At 37.7% G+C, this 21,029-nt stretch overlaps 1 protein-coding gene and 1 long non-coding RNA gene across 6 annotated transcripts in view; both read left to right on the top strand.

Moving 5' to 3' along the window:
- LOC139124752 (sentrin-specific protease 1-like) overlaps positions 1 to 15,277 on the top strand; it is a 36,015-nt gene extending 20,738 nt beyond the window's left edge. For 2 of the 5 annotated variants that reach the window (XR_011550021.1, XM_070690862.1), the window contains 2 exons: positions 1,818 to 1,968; positions 14,056 to 15,277. Coding sequence is in view for 1 of the 5 variants with exons in the window: in XM_070690862.1 (XP_070546963.1) it covers positions 1,818 to 1,847 (30 nt within the window). In the remaining 4 variants the exon portion in view is untranslated. The other 3 variants (XR_011550022.1, XR_011550024.1, XR_011550023.1) reach the window with 3 other exon arrangements.
- A 1,188-nt stretch (positions 15,278 to 16,465) lies between these two features.
- On the top strand, positions 16,466 to 20,308 carry LOC139124906 (uncharacterized). The gene is made up of 3 exons (XR_011550089.1): positions 16,466 to 17,240; positions 17,956 to 18,026; positions 18,594 to 20,308. It is a non-coding gene; the product is annotated as an uncharacterized lncRNA (long non-coding RNA).
- The last annotated feature ends 721 nt before the right edge of the window (positions 20,309 to 21,029 follow it).

Raw genomic sequence — 21,029 nt, 5'->3', positions numbered from 1 at the left:
AGTTACGGCGTTTGTAACCTTACTCTGGGCCAGCTAGCCCTCAGAATATTGAATTGTACATCGATATCATCAAAAGTGGAAAAAAAACCCGGGAATCTGGAACTGTCAAATGCACTTGCTTTCGGACACCCGATTCCAGCAAGATTTCAAAGTACAAGGCGAAGTTTCGTTTAAATTTCGATAGGCTACTACCCCTTCTCTCAGTAAATAGTTGGTTCTGTAAACAAGATTGCGTAGGGCCGGCCCAGCGTAGGGTTACGAACGCCGTAACTATAAACCAGTAAATCGACGTTTTCGAGGCTTGAACTATGGTTTTTTAGGATTTTAATAAGAGTTAGTGGTCTGTGGTATGTAGATATCGACTTCTTGTGATAGCTGACGCGCTTATTTCGTGCCGGGCAGTGCCCTGTTTGTCGCCGGGCAGTGCCTGGCATTGCCGGGCAGTTTTTAGTAGGACCGGTAAGTCCGGTGTAATGTCTGCACAAAGCCACGATTTAGCCACTGAGATTTTAGCACACCTTTTGATACTTTTAGAACGTTGACATGATGCCTGGCATTTTTCACGAAATTCGGACACCATTCTATCCATCGAAATCAATCGTAGTTCACAGTTCCAACAAAGTTTGCTTTCAATTAGCTGTAATATCGCAGCGTGTATCAAACGTGCTTGGGTCATTGGGGTCACGCCACAGTCGGCGATGACCTCAATGACCCTAGCGCGTTCGATACACGCCACAAGTACTCCTGCAATATCACAGCCAGCCTTCAATCATTTCCCGTACTTCTGGATTAATCCTTTCAGTTTATGTGTCCCGTCTCATGTGCCAATGTTTTTGGTTTTGATACCAGTGTTCGAACATAATTCTGATCCAGTCGAATTTTGACCGGCGTTTTCATGGTAGCAGCCATATTTGTTGTAGTCAGCGTGTGCGTGTTCTGTCAGGTGACTAACCTCCGCCATCTTGAACAAAATTCTGTTCAAGATGGCTACCCGGTACCTGACCCTATATTTCCCCCATGCCCTCTACCGGAGAAAATGGGTCAGGCAACCAGACTACATACAAAATACGAAGGTTGTAGCACTCATGGTTACTTAGTTATGGACATATATGTATATTTTAGGTCAAAGGTCATCGAGGTCACGTGACATTTTTCAAAAAAATTGTATCCCGTAGTTATCCCTATAAACCAAAAATCAGACCTCTACCTCTATTTTCAAGCCCAGAATTACATATGCACATAATTAATGAGGTACATGAAGTCCCAAGTCATGTGACATTTTGTTAAAAAACTTTGTTTCAATAGTTATCCCTCTATAGACCACTTTCCCGGAAGTGGAAGATGGCGCTTTTTAGATGCGCACGCATGGTAGTCACGGAGACAGATGACGCTGTCTGGGGTGTTGTTGCCGGCCCGGGCGACGATCAGCTGTTGCACAGCGTAAACCGGCAAGCAGGGAAGTTCAGTATGGGAAAACGAACATACTGCTGTGCCGTTGGATGCACTAACAGTCGTGGACTAATAAAAATACCCTTCTACAGGATACCTGTGAGACCACCTCAGAGGCGCAGAGCGTGGATATGTGCAATTTCACGTAAAAACTGGACGCCAAATGAAAATACCCGGTAAGGTAACCCGTACCCCTGCACAGCAAAAAATGTCGTCTGCACCAGTTTTGAAAATGGCGCCAATATCATACATACGGAGTACTATTTCAAAATCGCCGCTGATCATATAATGTTTTCTTGGTGAAAAAGAGAAGAGATGCCACTTTTCTCCATAAACTGATCACTGTTTTATTTACTATCTTATTTCAGGCTTTGTGCAGCACACTTTGTTGGTGGTAAAAAAAGTGACAAACCAGGCTCTAGGTCATATATCCCCACAGTATTCACCCATAAACAACGCCTAAGACCAAGCAAAAGAAAAAAAACTGAAAAGAAAGGCACAAGAAACTCTGACCTCAAGGTAAAAATAAATAATACTGACAAGAGTCAAATCCCACACTGATATCTGCAAAATGTAAAATGCATAAAGTTTGTAAACATATGCAACTTTTTAATGGAAAATTCTGAGCCATATATTTGAGCAGGTATATGCTCTAAACTCAAGGATTAAAGTTATTAATCCTGTAGCACTCAACATAAATTGAATATATTGAGAGATATTTTAACATTTTTTGCTCACGTGTTCACACGTGAGCATATGGTTTAGCCATGTCTCTGTGTCTGTGGTCTGTGTGTCTGTATCCCCATTATCTCAAAAACGGCTGAACGTATTTCAGTCAAATTTGGTAGACATCTCAGAATTCAAATGGCTAGAACTGAAAAGGTTTTGGTGGGTGTGGCTTGGATATTAATGAAGTTATGAAAGTTTTGATTTTTCTGTTACGCCGGGTATGACAAGTGAAAACAATCGACTGTTTGAGGGCGCTGTGAAATGAGCTGGTCCAGGTTGGCTACAGCTAGATAGCTCTGGTTTCAACCACGGTCCCTCCGTGTTTCAACCTCGTATTGAACATTAAAAATATGATATTTTATTACTCATTCAACTCACTATTCAAGATAAAATATCGTTTAGCAAATTAGCTTTATCCTTGGTAATTGATTGTTTCCCTCGCTGCTCGATCGCCAGAAATGAGTACATACGTTCTCTACCTAGCCTCATGGCATGGCATTATCACTCGCCCCGGCCCGATCCCTAAATATGGAAACCAACGTAAAGTTGGCGTCATCCTCATCCTCATCCTCATCCTCAGGTGACCTTTCTAGCTGACGCTGAATATGACGCTACTCAGCGTCAGCTTCAGCGTCGTATCCAAAGATTGCCGAAGTTGCGCTACCCGATGACGGTTAAATGATAAAATTCGCCCAAAAATAACAACTCCATTCTTTCTCAACTTTCTTTTGAATCGTAAAACTGGTTGGTAGGTAATATTTTATCGTTAGAATATCTCATACAGACTAGTTCTTTGGAAATGTTCGTAATTTTCAGTCCATGGATCCGCGGATGTGTTTGTTGGTATCCTCTCAACTCTTGTGTTAACATTTTCCAAAAATTGGTGCAAAAAAGTATAACTCTGGGCCAGCTAGCCCTCAGAATAATGAATTGTACATCGATAACATCAAAAGTGGAAAAAAAAACCGGGAATCTGGAACTGTCAAATGCACTTGCTTTCGGACACCCGATTCCAGCAAGATTTCAAAGTACAAGGCGAAGTTTCGTTTAAATTTCGATAGGCTACTACCCCTTCTCTCAGTAAATAGTTGGTTCTGTAAACAAGATTGCGTAGGGCCGGCCCAGCGTAGGGTTACGAACGCCGTAACTATAAACCAGTAAATCGACGTTTTCGAGGCTTGAACTATGGTTTTTTAGGATTTTAATAAGAGTTAGTGGTCTGTGGTATGTAGATATCGACTTCTTGTGATAGCTGACGCGCTTATTTCGTGCCGGGCAGTGCCCTGTTTGTCGCCGGGCAGTGCCTGGCATTGCCGGGCAGTTTTTAGTAGGACCGGTAAGTCCGGTGTAATGTCTGCACAAAGCCACGATTTAGCCACTGAGATTTTAGCACACCTTTTGATACTTTTAGAACGTTGACATGATGCCTGGCATTTTTCACGAAATTCGGACACCATTCTATCCATCGAAATCAATCGTAGTTCACAGTTCCAACAAAGTTTGCTTTCAATTAGCTGTAATATCGCAGCGTGTATCAAACGTGCTTGGGTCATTGGGGTCACGCCACAGTCGGCGATGACCTCAATGACCCTAGCGCGTTCGATACACGCCACAAGTACTCCTGCAATATCACAGCCAGCCTTCAATCATTTCCCCGTACTTCTGGATTAATCCTTTCAGTTTATGTGTCCCGTCTCATGTGCCAATGTTTTTGGTTTTGATACCAGTGTTCGAACATAATTCTGATCCAGTCGAATTTTGACCGGCGTTTTCATGGTAGCAGCCATATTTGTTGTAGTCAGCGTGTGCGTGTTCTGTCAGGTGACTAACCTCCGCCATCTTGAACAAAATTCTGTTCAAGATGGCTACCCGGTACCTGACCCTATATTTCCCCCATGCCCTCTACCGGAGAAAATGGGTCAGGGAACCAGACTACATATAAAATACGAAGGTTGTAGCACTCATGGTTACTTAGTTATGGACATATATGTATATTTTAGGTCAAAGGTCATCGAGGTCACGTGACATTTTCAAAAAAATTGTATCCCGTAGTTATCCCTATAAACCAAAAATCAGACCTCTACCTCTATTTTCAAGCCCAGAATTACATATGCACATAATTAATGAGGTACATGAAGTCCCAAGTCATGTGACATTTTGTTAAAAAACTTTGTTTCAATAGTTATCCCTCTATAGACCACTTTCCCGGAAGTGGAAGATGGCGCTTTTTAGATGCGCACGCATGGTAGTCACGGAGACAGATGACGCTGTCTGGGGTGTTGTTGCCGGCCCGGGCGACGATCAGCTGTTGCCACAGCGTAAACGGCAAGCAGGGAAGTTCAGTATGGGAAAACGAACATACTGCTGTGCCGTTGGATGCACTAACAGTCGTGGACTAATAAAAATACCCTTCTACAGGATACCTGTGAGACCACCTCAGAGGCGCAGAGCGTGGATATGTGCAATTTCACGTAAAAACTGGACGCCAAATGAAAATACCTGGTAAGGTAACCCGTACCCCTGCACAGCAAAAAATGTCGTCTGCACCAGTTTTGAAAATGGCGCCAATATCATACATACGGAGTACTATTTCAAAATCGCCGCTGATCATATAATGTTTTCTTGGTGAAAAAGAGAAGAGATGCCACTTTTCTCCATAAACTGATCACTGTTTTATTTACTATCTTATTTCAGGCTTTGGCAGCACACTTTGTTGGTGGTAAAAAAAGTGACAAACCAGGCTCTAGGTCATATATCCCCACAGTATTCACCATAAACAACGCCTAAGACCAAGCAAAAGAAAAAAAAACTGAAAAGAAAGGCACAAGAAACTCTGACCTCAAGGTAAAAATAAATAATACTGACAAGAGTCAAATCCCACACTGATATCTGCAAAATGTAAAATGCATAAAGTTTGTAAACATATGCAACTTTTTAATGGAAAATTCTGAGCCATATATTTGAGCAGGTATATGCTCTAAACTCAAGGATTAAAGTTATTAATCCTGTAGCACTCAACATAAATTGAATATATTGAGAGATATTTTAACATTTTTTGCTCACGTGTTCACACGTGAGCATATGGTTTAGCCATGTCTCTGTGTCTGTGTGTCTGTGTGTCTGTATCCCCATTATCTCAAAAACGGCTGAACGTATTTCAGTCAAATTTGGTAGACATCTTCAGAATTCAAATGGCTAGAACTGAAAAGGTTTTGGTGGGTGTGGCTTGGATATTAATGAAGTTACGAAAGTTTTGATTTTTCTGTTACGCCGGGTATGACAAGTGAAAACAATCGACTGTTTGAGGGCGCTGTGAAATGAGCTGGTCCAGGTTGGCTACAGCTAGATAGCTCTGGTTTCAACCACGGTCCCTCCGTGTTTCAACCTCGTATTGAACATTAAAAATATGATATTTTATTACTCATTCAACTCACTATTCAAGATAAAATATCGTTTAGCAAATTAGCTTTATCCTTGGTAATTGATTGTTTCCCTCGCTGCTCGATCGCCAGAAATGAGTACATACGTTCTCTACCTAGCCTCATGGCATGGCATTATCACTCGCCCCGGCCCGATCCCTAAATATGGAAACCAACGTAAAGTTGGCGTCATCCTCATCCTCATCCTCATCCTCAGGTGACCTTTCTAGCTGACGCTGAATATGACGCTACTCAGCGTCAGCTTCAGCGTCGTATCCAAAGATTGCCGAAGTTGCGCTACCCGATGATGGTTAAATGATAAAATTCGCCCAAAAATAACAACTCCATTCTTTCTCAACTTTCTTTTGAATCGTAAAACTGGTTGGTAGGTAATATTTTATCGTTAGAATATCTCATACAGACTAGTTCTTTGGAAATGTTCGTAATTTTCAGTCCATGGATCCGCGGATGTGTTTGTTGGTATCCTCTCAACTCTTGCGTTAACATTTTCCAAAAATTGGTGCAAAAAAGTATACGTGGTCCGAAATGTGTAAAAATCGCCACCATGAGAGGCAATAAAGAAGCCCTAATTATTCAGAGGACATATAAAACAATTAACTCGTATAACTATGATTTGAGGCCTGAAAAGTCAACGTATTAAACATACGTTCTCTACCTAGCCTCATGGCATGGCATTATCACTCGCCCCGATCCCTAAATATGGAAGTGCTGATGAATAATAACTTTGGGTCAAAGGTATTGAAGTGTCCAATCAGGTTCGTGCACAGAGTCCAAGGCCATGACCTACTTCATGTACTTCTGCAGTGTTTTGATTTTGCTTCGCCAAGAAACGTGCTCGTCATTGTCCATAAAAGTATGTTTGCTCTCCTCTGTAACCATTTTTAAATTCTGACTGTGTCACATTAAAAAGGTGAGGTTGTTTGTGAAACAAATTCCGGGATAGGCCTTGGAATGCATACGATCAGCATCGCGGCAGTGCATGTAGCGTGCCATTCTTGTGTAACTGCCGAGCTCAACGTGCATTCACGGTTGATACTCATGTACAATCATGATGTGTTCAATTCCGATGAAGATTCATAAGTCTTACTTTTGCAGTCTTTTTTCCGTACGTTAATCCCAACAATACATGTTACTGTTAGACGAGATGATAAGTTTCAATACTGCACAGCTACATAGCGTCACTATCGTGTGATCGAGGTACAGCGTTGTTGAACGGGATACAAAAACTCTGCAGAGGGAGAAACGATCGTTGACATGAACAGTCAATGTACTTCAGCACATAGTCGGCAGATAGCGGATTGAGAAAATAAACGTGTCCCAGTAAATAACGGAATATTTATGTACATTAACTCGATATTAATCAAATTTCCAGCTCATCGCAAATAATGTATTGCAAATATTAATTTGTCACTGACAAATACTGCACTGTATGGAAAAAACAGTCTGTAGAATAGTTCAACTTCAAGTGGTACTACCCGAGACAAACACTTGTGTTGTCAATTTGATTCATTGCATAAACTTCATACTTCATCGAGTATCGTGTATTTCAGCCTTTGTGAAGCCATTTTATTGATATTTTCAATTTTTGTCTTGGCTTTGTTGTGGAACATGTTGAATCGTCTCCGTGGACATGTAGGCACTAGGCCATGGTGCAAACATTCGGCGGCCAAATTATCGTTTCGAAGCAAACAGTTCTATCAAAGAAACACCATCGATTCTCTCTAGCAAAGTTGCGTTAAATATTCAGTAAAATGTCACATAACGTTAAAAGTGTGATGGGTCGAAGTGACTTGGGTACCTGGGGTCGACCAAAACCAGTGTGAATTACTGGGGTCAAAGCGGACAGCGGTCGGGATGACGTGTTCCCCAAGCGAGCTACCTTCAGAAGTCTGTTTCATCGCAAAAAACGTCAACTTTTAAAACCCGTCATTTATTTACTGATGTTATTCTCAGCATCACAAACATATACGCCTCTGCTATGTATCACAGCAAATAGTTATATTTGAGCGCCCCGTAAATGGGATCCTCGTTTTTTTGCGAACCCGGAAGTGTGTCTTGCTCAATGCATTTCCTACCCATAGCGAGGGAAACTGCCCGCGTGGACCATGCTCCCATGCACCTTTTTTCAATGCCAGTGCAACGCTATCTGTGCAAAATTTGTGGTGGTATGCTCCCGTGTGATGGAAAACCTCTCTTATTCTAACAATGACGTAGTTGACTTTGGACTTCGATTTCGTAAATGTGATGTCCATGCAGTGAGTTTGGGTTGGCGCGCTTATAATGCAATCTTCGCCCACCTGCGGTCCGATATCCCGCATAAGGCATATGAGACCACTAGAAAGATTGCAAGAAACCCGTATTTCAACTCTGTTGTCATTTTTAGTTGCTTTCACTGCTTATCTGAGAGGTTTTTCCAGGATTGGAAGCCGTGGGAATGTAAATCTATATCTTTCTCTGTACTGCGCCCTTATAGATCACCTCTAACTCCTGAAAACAACAGTAGAAATCAAAACCACGCGGTCCATTTGCAAGCAAAGAGTTCAAAGATCATTTTCTGCAAGCGGGAAAATTTGGCCACCGATGAAATTTTTTGTCTCAAAACGTTAAAGTTGAGTATGCGAAATCTGTGTTGCTGGAAGTCTTTTTGTTTGCCAAGGACCTAAAAGTGGGCCACCTGATTGGCCCACACGATGGCATAGTGTACATTGAAGATATTATGATATAACATTATCGAAAGTCAGTAACTAGTTTTATTTCAGCCAATTCCTTATTTGCATATGTAATGAACATTTCTAATTAGGGATATATATATCTGAATTGACTCAACCAAAGTTGATAAATCTTGCTACATACATGCTATTGAAATTTGTGAAGAATTTTTGCTTCAGCCAATTTCTAATTTACATATTTGATGAACTTTCTTAATTAGCGATATTTATCTGTATTGACTTGACTAAAGTTGACAAAACTTGCTTTGTATAGGGAGGCCAGCAGGTCGCCCAGGACGTGCTGAATTGACACTCAATCACCAGTGACTTAGTCATGTTCAGAATTGAAAAACATCGATAACGGGAAAGAAAATTGTGGAAAAAAATACATGAGGCTAAAAATTAAAAATGCAGCTATTCTCTCATTTGTTTTTTTAGCTACTATAGACTATAGTCTATAGAAGCTATTGGGATGGGTATCCGTCCGGCGTCAGTCTGTATGTATGTATGTATGTCCGTTTGTGAGGCGTCCGTCCACTCAAATATCTTGAGAACCGCAGTACTTACTGATTCGATATTTGTTGTGTAGATGAAAAATATGATTTTGAGAAACTGTTTTTTGTTAATTTTTTGATATTGTTGAAAATAGGCAAATTAATGCCAAAAAAGGCGTTTTTGGTAAAAAATCTTCTTCTTCATAACCGCTGGTCAGACAGCTTTGTTATTTGGTATACAGATCCCTAGGGACAACCCAACTTGGATTTGTTCAAATTGTGATGAAATATGCAAATCTGTATTTTTAAGGAATTTTTTTGGTCATTTTTGATCAAAATGTGACTTACATTGTATGTAATTCTTGTACTGTATAAACCCTATCAATTCACCCAGAAAAAAATAATTAACATGATTTTAAATAATTGAATTAGGAAATCATCAAAGCCAAAATAATTTTAGTGTAGAATTATCAGAAAGTTCAACTTTTTTGACAGTTCATAGTGAAATGCTTACATCTTGGAGGATTAAAACATGTAAAAGTAACTTTCCTGAATCCCAACTTTGACATATTCTGAACCGTCATTTATTGTGCCCTGTATGTTATCTAAAAGAAATTGCTCAAAATAGTTTGTCATGATAGGGTGGTCAAATAAATAGAGATAGAGAAAGTTCTAATTTCCATTTATGGTTAACTTGGTAAGGATAAAATAAAATTACTTTTTGAGGAAAAAAATAGAGTGGTCAATTAAAAGAGTGGTCAAAGTGATAGGGTTTTTATGGTAAAGCTTGGCTGTAAGATTCCTCACGTGCTATTTATAGCAATTATGCAATCTGTGTAAACAGTGCAATGAAAGCCTTACATGATGCTTTTGATGACCTTGAACTTCTTAAGTTTCAAACATTTGTCTCTTCAGTGTGCTTTCTCTAAGTAAGTACAGTCTCAACTTATTCAACAGAACTTACTTACAATGAGAGGGGAGGGCGCTGTTTCCCAGTAGCAACATATTCATTACATCGACTCTTCAAAAATCCCAGAATTTTATGTCAAAACACTGGAACACTTAATTAAAAACACTAGTCGAAGCACGGCGAAATTTATCGCCAGGGCTTATGGGAAAAGACAATCCATATTATACGAAAAACGATAAGAATTAACCTTTGTCATTGACCTTTTTCCCACTATAATAATATAAGACAAGAAATCTTTGTAATGTTTTCTTTTCTCATGCATTTGGGCACAGTCCCTCATATGAAATTGTACCACTTTCTAAAAGTGACTAATAAGCCCGTTGAGGCTTGGTGTAATGTCACTAGTCACTATAATAAATATCTATCTCTATCTATCTACAATGTTAATTTGAAAGTTAAAATGAAAATACTGATATAAAGATAACCAGCTTAAGATTCTTTATAACCTGACAGATATGCTGTTTTCTTATGACGAAAATCTTGATTTAAGCAACTCTTGTTTACTTTAATTATAATGTAATTAACTCTTGTTTATTACTAGCTATTATAGACTAATATAGTCTATAGAAGCTATTGGGATGGGTATCCATCTGGCGTGCACTGTCAGTATGTATGTATGTATGTATGTATGTATGTATGTATGTCCTTTTGTGAGGCGTCCGTCCACTCAAATATCTTGAGAACAGCAGTACTTACTGATTTAATATTTGTTGTGTGAATAAAATATATGTTTTTGAGAAACTCTTTTTATTAATTTTTGATATTGTTGAAAATATGCAAATTAGCACCAAAAAAGGCCTTTTTGGTAAAAAATCTTCTTCTTCATAACCACTGGTCAGACAGCTTTGTTATTTGGTATACAGGTCTCCAGGGATAACCCAACTTAGATTTGTTAAAATTGTGATGAAATATGCAAATCTGTATTTTTACGGAATTTTTTTTTCCATTTTTGGTCAGGCCATCCTTAAATAAGCTATCAAAGATATCCACCTTCTTCATCAATACATGTGTCACAAAAGGTTATTCTCTACATAACACAGCAGAGCTCTGTCAACTGTTGAGTCGCTTGTTTTTTCAAAACCGCTGGTCAGACAGCTTCAATATTTGGTTTACATGTCCCTAGGATGACCTTAGTGAGATAATTTCATACAGTCAGGAAATACTTAATTTTGTATCCATGTCTATAGTAGCTTCAGGGACTTTGGCCCTATGTTTATTTCTTTATATGAACTATTCACTTTTTGAATAAACTGCAAAATTGAGCTAGAAACGGTACCGGGAATGGGATCTGAAACATGGCAGCACCTAATATTTACATCGCCGATTTTGAAACGCATGTTTGAAGGTGAGCCAATCAAAACATCCCTTACATCGAATACTCATTTGAAAGCCCAGATCTCGCTCTTTCTCGCGATATAAGGTTCTTCACCAACATAGGGCAGTGTATATGACCAAATCCAAGACAAAAAATTGAGAGCGATTTTTCCGAGACCTAACCCGACCAACTCTCAGTGAAACGTCCTCTTGTACGCAGTTTATCATTATTTCTTTTGAATTTTTGCTAGAAAAATGAGAAATTTGAACAGCTCACGTATTTATTGACGGAGATATTGACCACGCTTCACAGTAAGTGAGGCTACCCACAATTCTCCATGATCCGTACACACGGAGATCACTCATTGAACTGGAGCAATTTCTTCTGTACACAGAACAGCTCGGTCCATATATCAAAATTCTGGGACCATAGTTTTGATAATCATAATTCTCTAATTTCTCACGGTGAATAATGAGAAGATCAATCCCTTTTGCGCAGAGGAGATAGCAATTTTGTGATTTTGTCGACATAGATTTTTGACAGCCATACACAATATTTTCAAGGAAACTAAGGGAATAAGTTGCATCTGTGTTGGCAAAAGAAAGGGTATTGATTTTTTTGAATGTTTGTAACAACGGAAATTTGCATGTCTGACAGGTGGTATGATGAGACCATCTTAGTTGCTGATAACTTTACCATGACAAGTGTGCAATTTTTAGCACCTCCAAACATCGACTTCTCATTCAATTTACTCCTGAATTTTAAAGATGATCAATAATTTTGGAACATAGTTTTAACCAATAATCCTTAAATTAAATTCTAAGTTTCAAATTGTTAAGAAACTGATAAAATTGAAGAAGCCTTTACCAAATAATGTCTGAGCACACAAATCAAAGGGAATTGTTGGTAGCCTCACTTGCTATGCACTTCGATCGAAGATTCCGGTACTCTCTCATACGGGCACTTTGTGGTATTTTCAATATGGCGGCCCCCCTCGATTTCCCAACCATGACTTCGTTTTTAGCCTTTGACAGAAAACAGTTGGTATTTTTCTTGTTTCAATGTAGCGATTATATTTTGCAATGTGAATCTGTGACATTTTGTGAAGATTTCTTTAGATTACCCCACTAATTTGGGTTTTAGAAGCGATAAATCTTGACTACATGTACAGTACTACACAGTCATCCCTATGTAGAGTGTCTGTTTTTACCGTTGCGTTTTACGCTTGGTTATAGAACGTACATTGTACATCTTGTGTAAGAATTGACCATTTGACGATCAACAGAATTTATTTTCAATGATAACAAAATGGAAATGAATGAACAAATGATTTATTAGTTTGAATGTATAAACTTCTCTCTGACAATCGGCTGTTTACGTGATTCCTGTGTCAATTTTACATTGCTGGGATATATTTTTCGCATCTGAAAGTGAACTTACGGATGAAAAATTTCTGTATATCATGCCATATGTATATACCTTGTCATATACCTTCCTTTTGCTCCAAATACCAAATACACATCTGAAAACCAAAGAGTCATTAATTCTATGCACAAAACTGTAAATGACATCCAAGGACCCTCCATTAATAAGACTATCTGGTGCTACCTGATTTGAACACAATCATCACATGATTTGTTTGTACTCCAATGCAACTCTCGGGAGGCTATATTTGTTTGTAGACTCCAACTTTATTGGGTGCTTATTATCACTTGGTATTTGTAAAGATAAGTGAATAGTAATATTATGGGTATATAATTTTCAATTGTAATTACATGTATACCGTAAATTTATCAAAACTCCACATGGCCCCAGTGGTGATGTTTTGAAAGCCTTTATTTGGATAAAATACTTTTTGTAGGTAGTCTTAATGCAGTAGAGCTATTCAAAAGTGTCATCAGCTCAAAAAGACCTTCAATTTGATATATCACTTATGCCATTTGAGCTTAATATTTTCATTTTGTCATTTCTCGTTAAGTGTCGGTCATCCGTTGCCATGGATAAATCCAATATGGCCACCATCGTAATCGCGTGATTTTAGGATACATTTGTGTGTGCCATTGAAATCTATCTCCATGCCAAATTTGGTACAAAAAGATGTTTTATTAACAAAGTTACAGCAAATTTACTGTAAATTTCAGCTAAAACTCCTTCATTTTTGTCCCATTGTTCCCATTGTTATTATATGTATTGTCTTTCTACAGAAAGAGTAAAAGTGAATGTTTTAAAAAGCTATAAAATTGTAACCGTTCATCCAATTTCGAAAATTAAAAAAATGTTTAGCTTCTCTCATTGAAATCTAAAAAACTACATTAATTAAAATGCAGATTGAACATTTCAAAATTTCAGTTGGCCTCCCTACTATGTACATTAAAGATACTATGATACAAGATTATTGAAAGTCATTTGACATTTTTTTTTCAGCCAATTCCCAATATGCATATTTAATGAACCTTCCAAATTAGGGATATATACTGGCATTTACTAGATAAAATTTAGCGAAACATGCTGTGTACATTGATCATTATACCAGGTTATAACAGTATTGAAAGTCATTTTGCATTTTCATGTCAGTTAATTCATAATTTGCATAAATAGCTAACAAGCTTTCACGGTTTGGCATATAGAACTTGAAGGACTTGACCAAAGGCAATCACACATGCTACATTGTGATACAATGACAGTACTCGAAGAAATTAATTATTTTTATTTCAGCTAATTACATATTTGAATACTTAATGACCTTTAGAATTGATCTGTGGTGAAATTCATTGTGTTGATCATAACAATTTAAGTGTAGCAAAGCATGTAGCAAAGGTTCAAACTTGCACATAAATGCAATATATAATGAAACACGTGAGCATTTTCAGTTCATATCTGGTTAAAGGTTGCTGTAAATAGTTTAATCATAGGCAGATAAAATATAGCGACTTTCATATATATTTTGTAGAGAGAAAAGACAAAGGAATCGAGAGAAGATGAGAGAACATGATGGAAGAATCCTAAGAATCGAGAGAAGATGAGAACCTGAAAACCTCAATGCCCTCATGTTCCATGATTATACTGTGAGTGAGTGTCCAGCTACCTCAAGTATCAGCGCATCTCTCCACGCATCTCTCCACGATCATGATTACTGCATTGGAGCAACAAGTCTTATAGTTACTGCAAATAATTCAACCTTGGATGAATAAATCAAGAAAATTAAAGATCTGCAACTAGAACTTGATACAGTGAAAGAAAAACTTAAAGAGACAGAGAAAAAAATATTATCCCTTGAGAACATCAAAGACGATGACAAATTAGTTCATTTTTACACATCTTTACCAAATTACGCTACTTTTAAAGCTTTATTTGAATATTTTGAGCCAGATGCAGCAAAAAATTTAATATGGCGAGGGAAGTACACTACTACCGATGGTACTTGGAAAAATGATATTCAAGGGGAAAGAAAACTGTGCTTGGAAAGTCAGTTTTTTGCAGTACTAGTACGGCTTAGACTGGGTATGTTAAACAAAGAAGTGGCAAGAAATTTTGGGATTTCTGAGAGTTACTTTTCTCGTATTTTTACAACTTGGATACATTTTTTGTCCAATGCTGTTCAGTCAATAATTCAAATCCCATCATCTGAGGAGCTTGAAAATGAAGGTGTCCTACCGCAGTGTTTCAAAAGATACACCAGAGTGAAACTAGTAATCGATTGCACTGAAATCTTTTCAGAAAGGCAAGCAAACCTGGTCAAACTACAAACATCATGACACCTTCAAATTCTTAATTGGTGTATCCGCTAAAGGGGCAATTTGTTACGTATCAAATATGTGGGGTGGGCGGGCCTGATATAAATGTATTACCAGAAATTGTGGCATTATGGATGAATTCTAAGCTGGTGATTCTTGTATAGCTGACAGGGGATTTGATATGGAAGCAGAGTTCAGTACTTATGGAGTAAATCTCATCATCCCATCATTCAAAGCAAGCAGATCTCAATTAACAGGTGAAGAAGTAAGCCAAAGTAGGCGAATTTCTGAGTGTCGCATACGTGTCGAACGTGCCATTGGGCGCCTTAAAAATTTCCACATATTAGACAGATCTATCCCCCTCAGTATGAAATGAAATGTTGAGCAAATTGTGAAGACCTGTGGTTATCTGACAAATTTTCAAAGTCCGACAATAAAATTGTAGTGTCATTTGCAGCAATGTCGTCTTTGATGATGGTGTGTGTGTGTGATATATATATATATATATATATATATATAATATATATATATATATATATATATATATATATATATATATATATAAAATGATCACTACAGAGAACACACGTAGTGTGAAACTCTTGAATAAAACCTACGCCGTTCAATTTTTACTGTGTGTGTAAATGTATATATATATATATATATATATATATATATATATATATATATATATATATATATAGGTATATATATAGGTATATATATAGGTATGTGTTAATCAAATCATTAAGAAACAGAAAATACGATACAATTTTCAATATTTATTGAGTTCCAATTCACAACATTAACTTCAAGGCTCTGGTTTTTGATGCTGTGCAATCAGATACACAGTTGGAAGCATTTTAACATTTATCAAGTTTAGGAACAGAATAGTCTTATTAATGTTAATCATTAAAATCATCACTATAGCACGTCATGTACCTTCGGGCTGACAGCAAAAAATATCACTGGCCAACCTAGTTTCTTGCATAAAGGCTGCAAGTACAATACCAGTGTCAAGGTCAAATTAAATTTACAATCCGTTGGGCTAGTCAGAGCAAAAATTACAAGCCCAGTATAAAAATCTATGACCTCAGATCACTGAATTGTTCTGTCCCCTGGATATGGTTTGCATTTCTATGGACAAAATAGTTTTACTCAATGTGTCTTATATGAAAAAATAGATTGTAAAAGCTTCTTATTTAATACCTTAAGTGATCTTCCATTTTTGACATTTTGTTCAATAAGTTCAGGCAACACCAAATTATCATATATAATTGTCATTTTTTTTATCATGCGTTTCCATAACACAGCATTTCTATTTACCTTAACAATCAAAATACCCTGTGTTGTCCACTCTACAAAGTAACAAACATCAACATCACATATATTAAGTTGGCCTTGAACTTGGTAAAAGTAATTATGATTCTCATCTAATTTTGGACCATTTGCAGATTGTACAATGGGATATCCAAGTACACCAATAGGTGACAAACCGATATCTATATGGGCATTTGATTTCAATAATGGCTTTCACATTTCCAGTTGTGTTTGAAACTATTGTTGCATCAGGTGTTGCACCAAATTTTGGCCACTTTGGATTTACAACAAAACCACATTCTTGAATCTGTAAACTATCTGATTCTAGTATGGTTGACATCTCATTAGAAAATTCTTCCAAAGCAATTTTTTGCTCACGTGTTGACACACGTGAGCATATGTCGCAGCGATGTCTGTCTGTCTGTCTGTCTGTCTGTCTGTCTGTCTGTGTACTCAATATCTCAAAAACGGCTCATCAGATCAGAATCAAATCTGGTATATAGATTCAGTTTGCAAATGGTAAGAACTGATTAGTTTTTGGCGGGTGTGGCGTGCATAATTAAGTATCATTTCCATAATTAATAATTTAATAAAACTTACAATAACTTCAAAATCAGTGATCTGAGTGAAGCGAATTGTTTAGGCATCCAACAGTACAATGGCAATAACTGTTTAATCAATGTACGCAATGGATACATGATTGCTTAATTGCAATAACTGAAATTAATTTGATGTAGGCTTTTGTTGTCAGTAAATAAAAGGTCATTACTACATCTGCTGTTGAGGGCGCTCTACCAAAGCAATTCAGGCTGTACAATGAGCTCATGGCGACTGGCACCAGTCACGTTAGTTTTGCGTCGATCCGCCGCCCTATGGTTGTGTAAATTGAGTGCACCATCGGTAAATACTCCGTAGTGTTGGCTCATACCTGGCCATAAGAAGCTGTTCGACATTTAAAGTGGAAACTCACAGTTCTTCGCTTATCCAGCCAACTTTCTGCGCTCGCTTACCCTTGTTAAAGTTGCTGCTGCAGTACGAACTCTGGATGATGTTTGCTAGACTGAGACTGTCGGTCGTGTGGGTAAGTAAATCAAAGGACGGTCCCTGTTGTGGAGGGACCGTGTTCAAAGTAATTAATCACAATTTATATGTGATGTTTTGATTTTATCTCGTAATTTTATGCACAGAGCTGTGTTTGATACTACAATTTGATGAGGACGGTTTGCCATAAGTAATTAAGTAAATACAACCGTATGCACCAAAACGCTTGCTGCGAAAACGAGCCCTGCCACTCCTTGACGTGTTCTGCTGGGAGTGGCAGACATTACCACTCCAATGACCAAGCTACCCGAGTGGCAGAGGCTACGGATTCGCAGCAACCAAAACGCTTGAGATTGAAGGCGACTGCGACTCGTGGACGCACTGAGTACATAGGTAGCAATGATGAATCGCGACTATTATTGTTTGTTTGTACAGTCTGTTTTGGTGTTTCAAAATTTTAGCATGTGCTTTTAGGTTTACCATTAATGACAAAAGTACCCTAGTATGAGTGCACTGATATTGGTGAAATCGGTCCTAAAACATAAACTTATTTTTAAATCAGATTACATCCAAAAGTCTCAAATCGCTAGTGGTATTTGAAATTATTGTAGTACACGTAAGTTGTATGAAAATGTATACAAAGCTGTATAAGATTAGATTGTTCATGTAAATGATATGAAAGTTCATAGCCGCAACAAAATTATGACAATGGTCATCTCAGTTAGTAATGATGTAATGTTTGTTTTCATTTGCAGGACTAGTCTGTTCATAATTACGTCACCACAGGTTATTTATAAGGACAGTCCAGTCTAACACGATTCTTTGTGTGAGTTCATACTATTTTTTCATTCTTAGCTAGTTAGTCCATAAGGCTTTTTATTATTCTGTTTGTATTTCTGTTTAAGAAATGCTTTGTCTGCAGGGAGTTATAGATTCGGTAGTGTGTGTCTGTTCTTTCATATGTGCATCCAAGTGTTTGGCATTTTATTTCAAACATGCCCTGACTGATTGTTTAACAACTTGGTATAAGGAAAATCCTCTATGGCTTACATATTCTTGTTGATTTGTTTTGTGATAAGATGCAATTTCCCACTGGCTTGCCATTTTGTTTTCACTTTTCCCAATTTTTCCCAGAATATCTAGCAGGTTGTATGCATTAATATTTTGTTCAGTACCAAAATACATTGTTGATCTCAGGTCTGATAGACATAAGAACAACAAGTCAAAGCTTTTCTAAGAAATAGTTTTCTCTGTGCGCTGTGATGCTATTTCTGTAAAAGATTATGGAATGTTGTAAGACCTCAAATTGGTTGTTACAAGTGTTTTCTAAGTAGTACAATTGTTTAACAGGATGCAATGGATATCTTACTTTGATTTTTTCTGTCCTCAACAGATTATTTTCCGAGGCCATAGATGTGGAGAAATTCACTTGCCCATAACAGGCATAGCAATATAAACTTGCTCATAGGAGGCACAATAATCACTTGCCCATAGGAGGCGCTATAATAACTTGCCTCAAAAGGGAGAGTTTCTGTATCAACACTGTGCCATGCCTCAACACCAAAATTGTACACTAAAATTACACATAAAATTACAAAATAAAGACGGGCGATAACAGTATAAGCTGGCACAGAAACAGAGAACAAAATAGTGCACATAACATCAACAAATATGTCGCATTACACGGGCACAAATGGTGAAACCAAAATGAACATCGATACACACAGCAGCCTCGAGTTCATCTCAATATCCCCTTCCAAAACACGGAATAGAACACATCTCATGTCGAAGGCATGTCGAACGCTATCAAAAAACGGTGAGATACCAATCAAACCGTTAGATAGAGGAAGCGGATTGACATTGTATACACTAGTGATCACATAATAAGGAAGCGTCAAAAATAACTCGTCAACCAACGATTTCAAACAAAGTTTACAACTGACAACTTATAACAGAAAAAATACAACATTTTGACAGCACAACATTAAACATGTTGACGACCACATATATCTATCTATTTCTCAATCTGGTAAACACGATACGAACACGACCTTGAACACAACTTGATTTTTGGCACGAAGCAGCCCAACTGTATGGTCTACAAAATGACCTCGAGGAGTTTTGATACCTTTCTTTTTATGCAAATTAGGTGAATTTTAAATTTTGAAAACAAGATTGCAGCCGGGTCATGTGACCTGTCGCCATGGTAACATAGATAGAAAATGTGAATTTTGAGTTTTACCAATGTGCTAAATATGAACTGAATTGGAACAATGGTGTCCGAATGCGAGGCGAAAACGTGGGGAGAACAATAATGATAATAAAAAAACAGAGAACGATTTCAATAGGATTTCGAGACGAAAGTCTCGAAACCCTAAAAAACGTAACGATTACAAGAGGGTTTCGGGGGAACAGCAGTTCTTGGCACTGGTGATTTATACATCAGAGAATGTCAGCAACAACTGGGTGATCTGTGGATGCAACACAAATTTAACAACAGAGTAAACGGATTACTCAAATAAAACCACAACAAAACATAAAACAACAAAGCTGATTTTGGACACAATCATCTGAAAGACTGTCGTTTTTTTGTTCCCAAAGTCAAATGCTTCAATTAAAGGAAAAATGGAATAAAACAGTCATTTTAAAACTAAAAGTGACAATGTTTAAAATTTTCTAACCCTAACCATGACCCTAACCAGTCTTCGCCATGCTTATGATCATGACGCCGATAGTCATACCTATCTCGGGTAAGTTAGGCATTTAGTCGTCACCTCTCTCCACGACAGCTAATATCTATGCAAGTTAGGCATTAAGCTTCGACATATCCATAAAAACGACAGTAACTTTATCTAGGTAAGTTAGGCATTAATCCTCACCATAGACCACCATAGATCAGTCGAAGAGAGGAGCGCAGGGAGCGTCTTCTTAATTTTCTAAATATTGGGTAAGGATTTAATTATTCTAAGAGACCTAGAGATCGAGAAAAGTATCAAATCTAATCTGTAATCAATGTGAACAATAAATGGTATTCAACTGTTAATCTCTTTCAAAGTCTCCTCGATCGCTTCTTTCTCGGATCTTTTTCCATACGCCCTAAACGGACTTTCAAGGAATTGAGTGTTAATCCTCACCATGATGTCAAACATTCAAAAGTTCAAACGAAGCTTGACAACACCTTGGATTTTAGAGGTCATTGCTAAATATTGAACGACAATTGGGCTGTTCACAGTTTACGTCACTGTTCTCTCATTACTATGCAAAAATAAATATTGTCCGCATTTTTAGATTACGCTTTTGAAAATTTCGGATGTAAAAACGACGAAAACACATCTTAGTAGGCGACTGCTGGTGTAACAATGAATACCAAAAGCATATTCACGACTCAGAGTACAAACTGCCAAAACGGCCATGTATGCAACATTGATAAAATTTGTCCGCATTTTAAGCTGCATGTCTGATGTCGCGCGCGTACGTATTTAGTAACAAACCTGTAACCGTGAACAGCGCTATTAAATTATTCAAATTCTATCGGTCACCGCCTACCTAACTAACCAAAATCTACATAGTTTCTATGTACCCAACTGTCCTAATGCTAACAAAAAGCCGAACCCTAAGCCTAACCCTGATCCTAACCCTAACCCTAACCCTACCCGCTCACATCTCCCACTCAATAAAGGCTTGTATTGTACAAATTGCTCAATTCGAGTTTTTCTTGCACAAATCACTCAATTAGTGTTTGTTTTTACAATTCTCTCAATCAACTTTTGTTTAGATACAAACCACTTAATTCGATAATGTTTTATACATATCACTCAAAAGGAGTTTC

This window comes from Ptychodera flava (assembly GCF_041260155.1).
Source record: "Ptychodera flava strain L36383 chromosome 23 unlocalized genomic scaffold, AS_Pfla_20210202 Scaffold_24__1_contigs__length_23054250_pilon, whole genome shotgun sequence".
NCBI lineage: Eukaryota > Metazoa > Hemichordata > Enteropneusta > Ptychoderidae > Ptychodera > Ptychodera flava.
The sequence above is the reverse complement of the archived record's forward strand: the minus strand, read 5'-3'. Positions and strand labels throughout refer to the sequence as shown.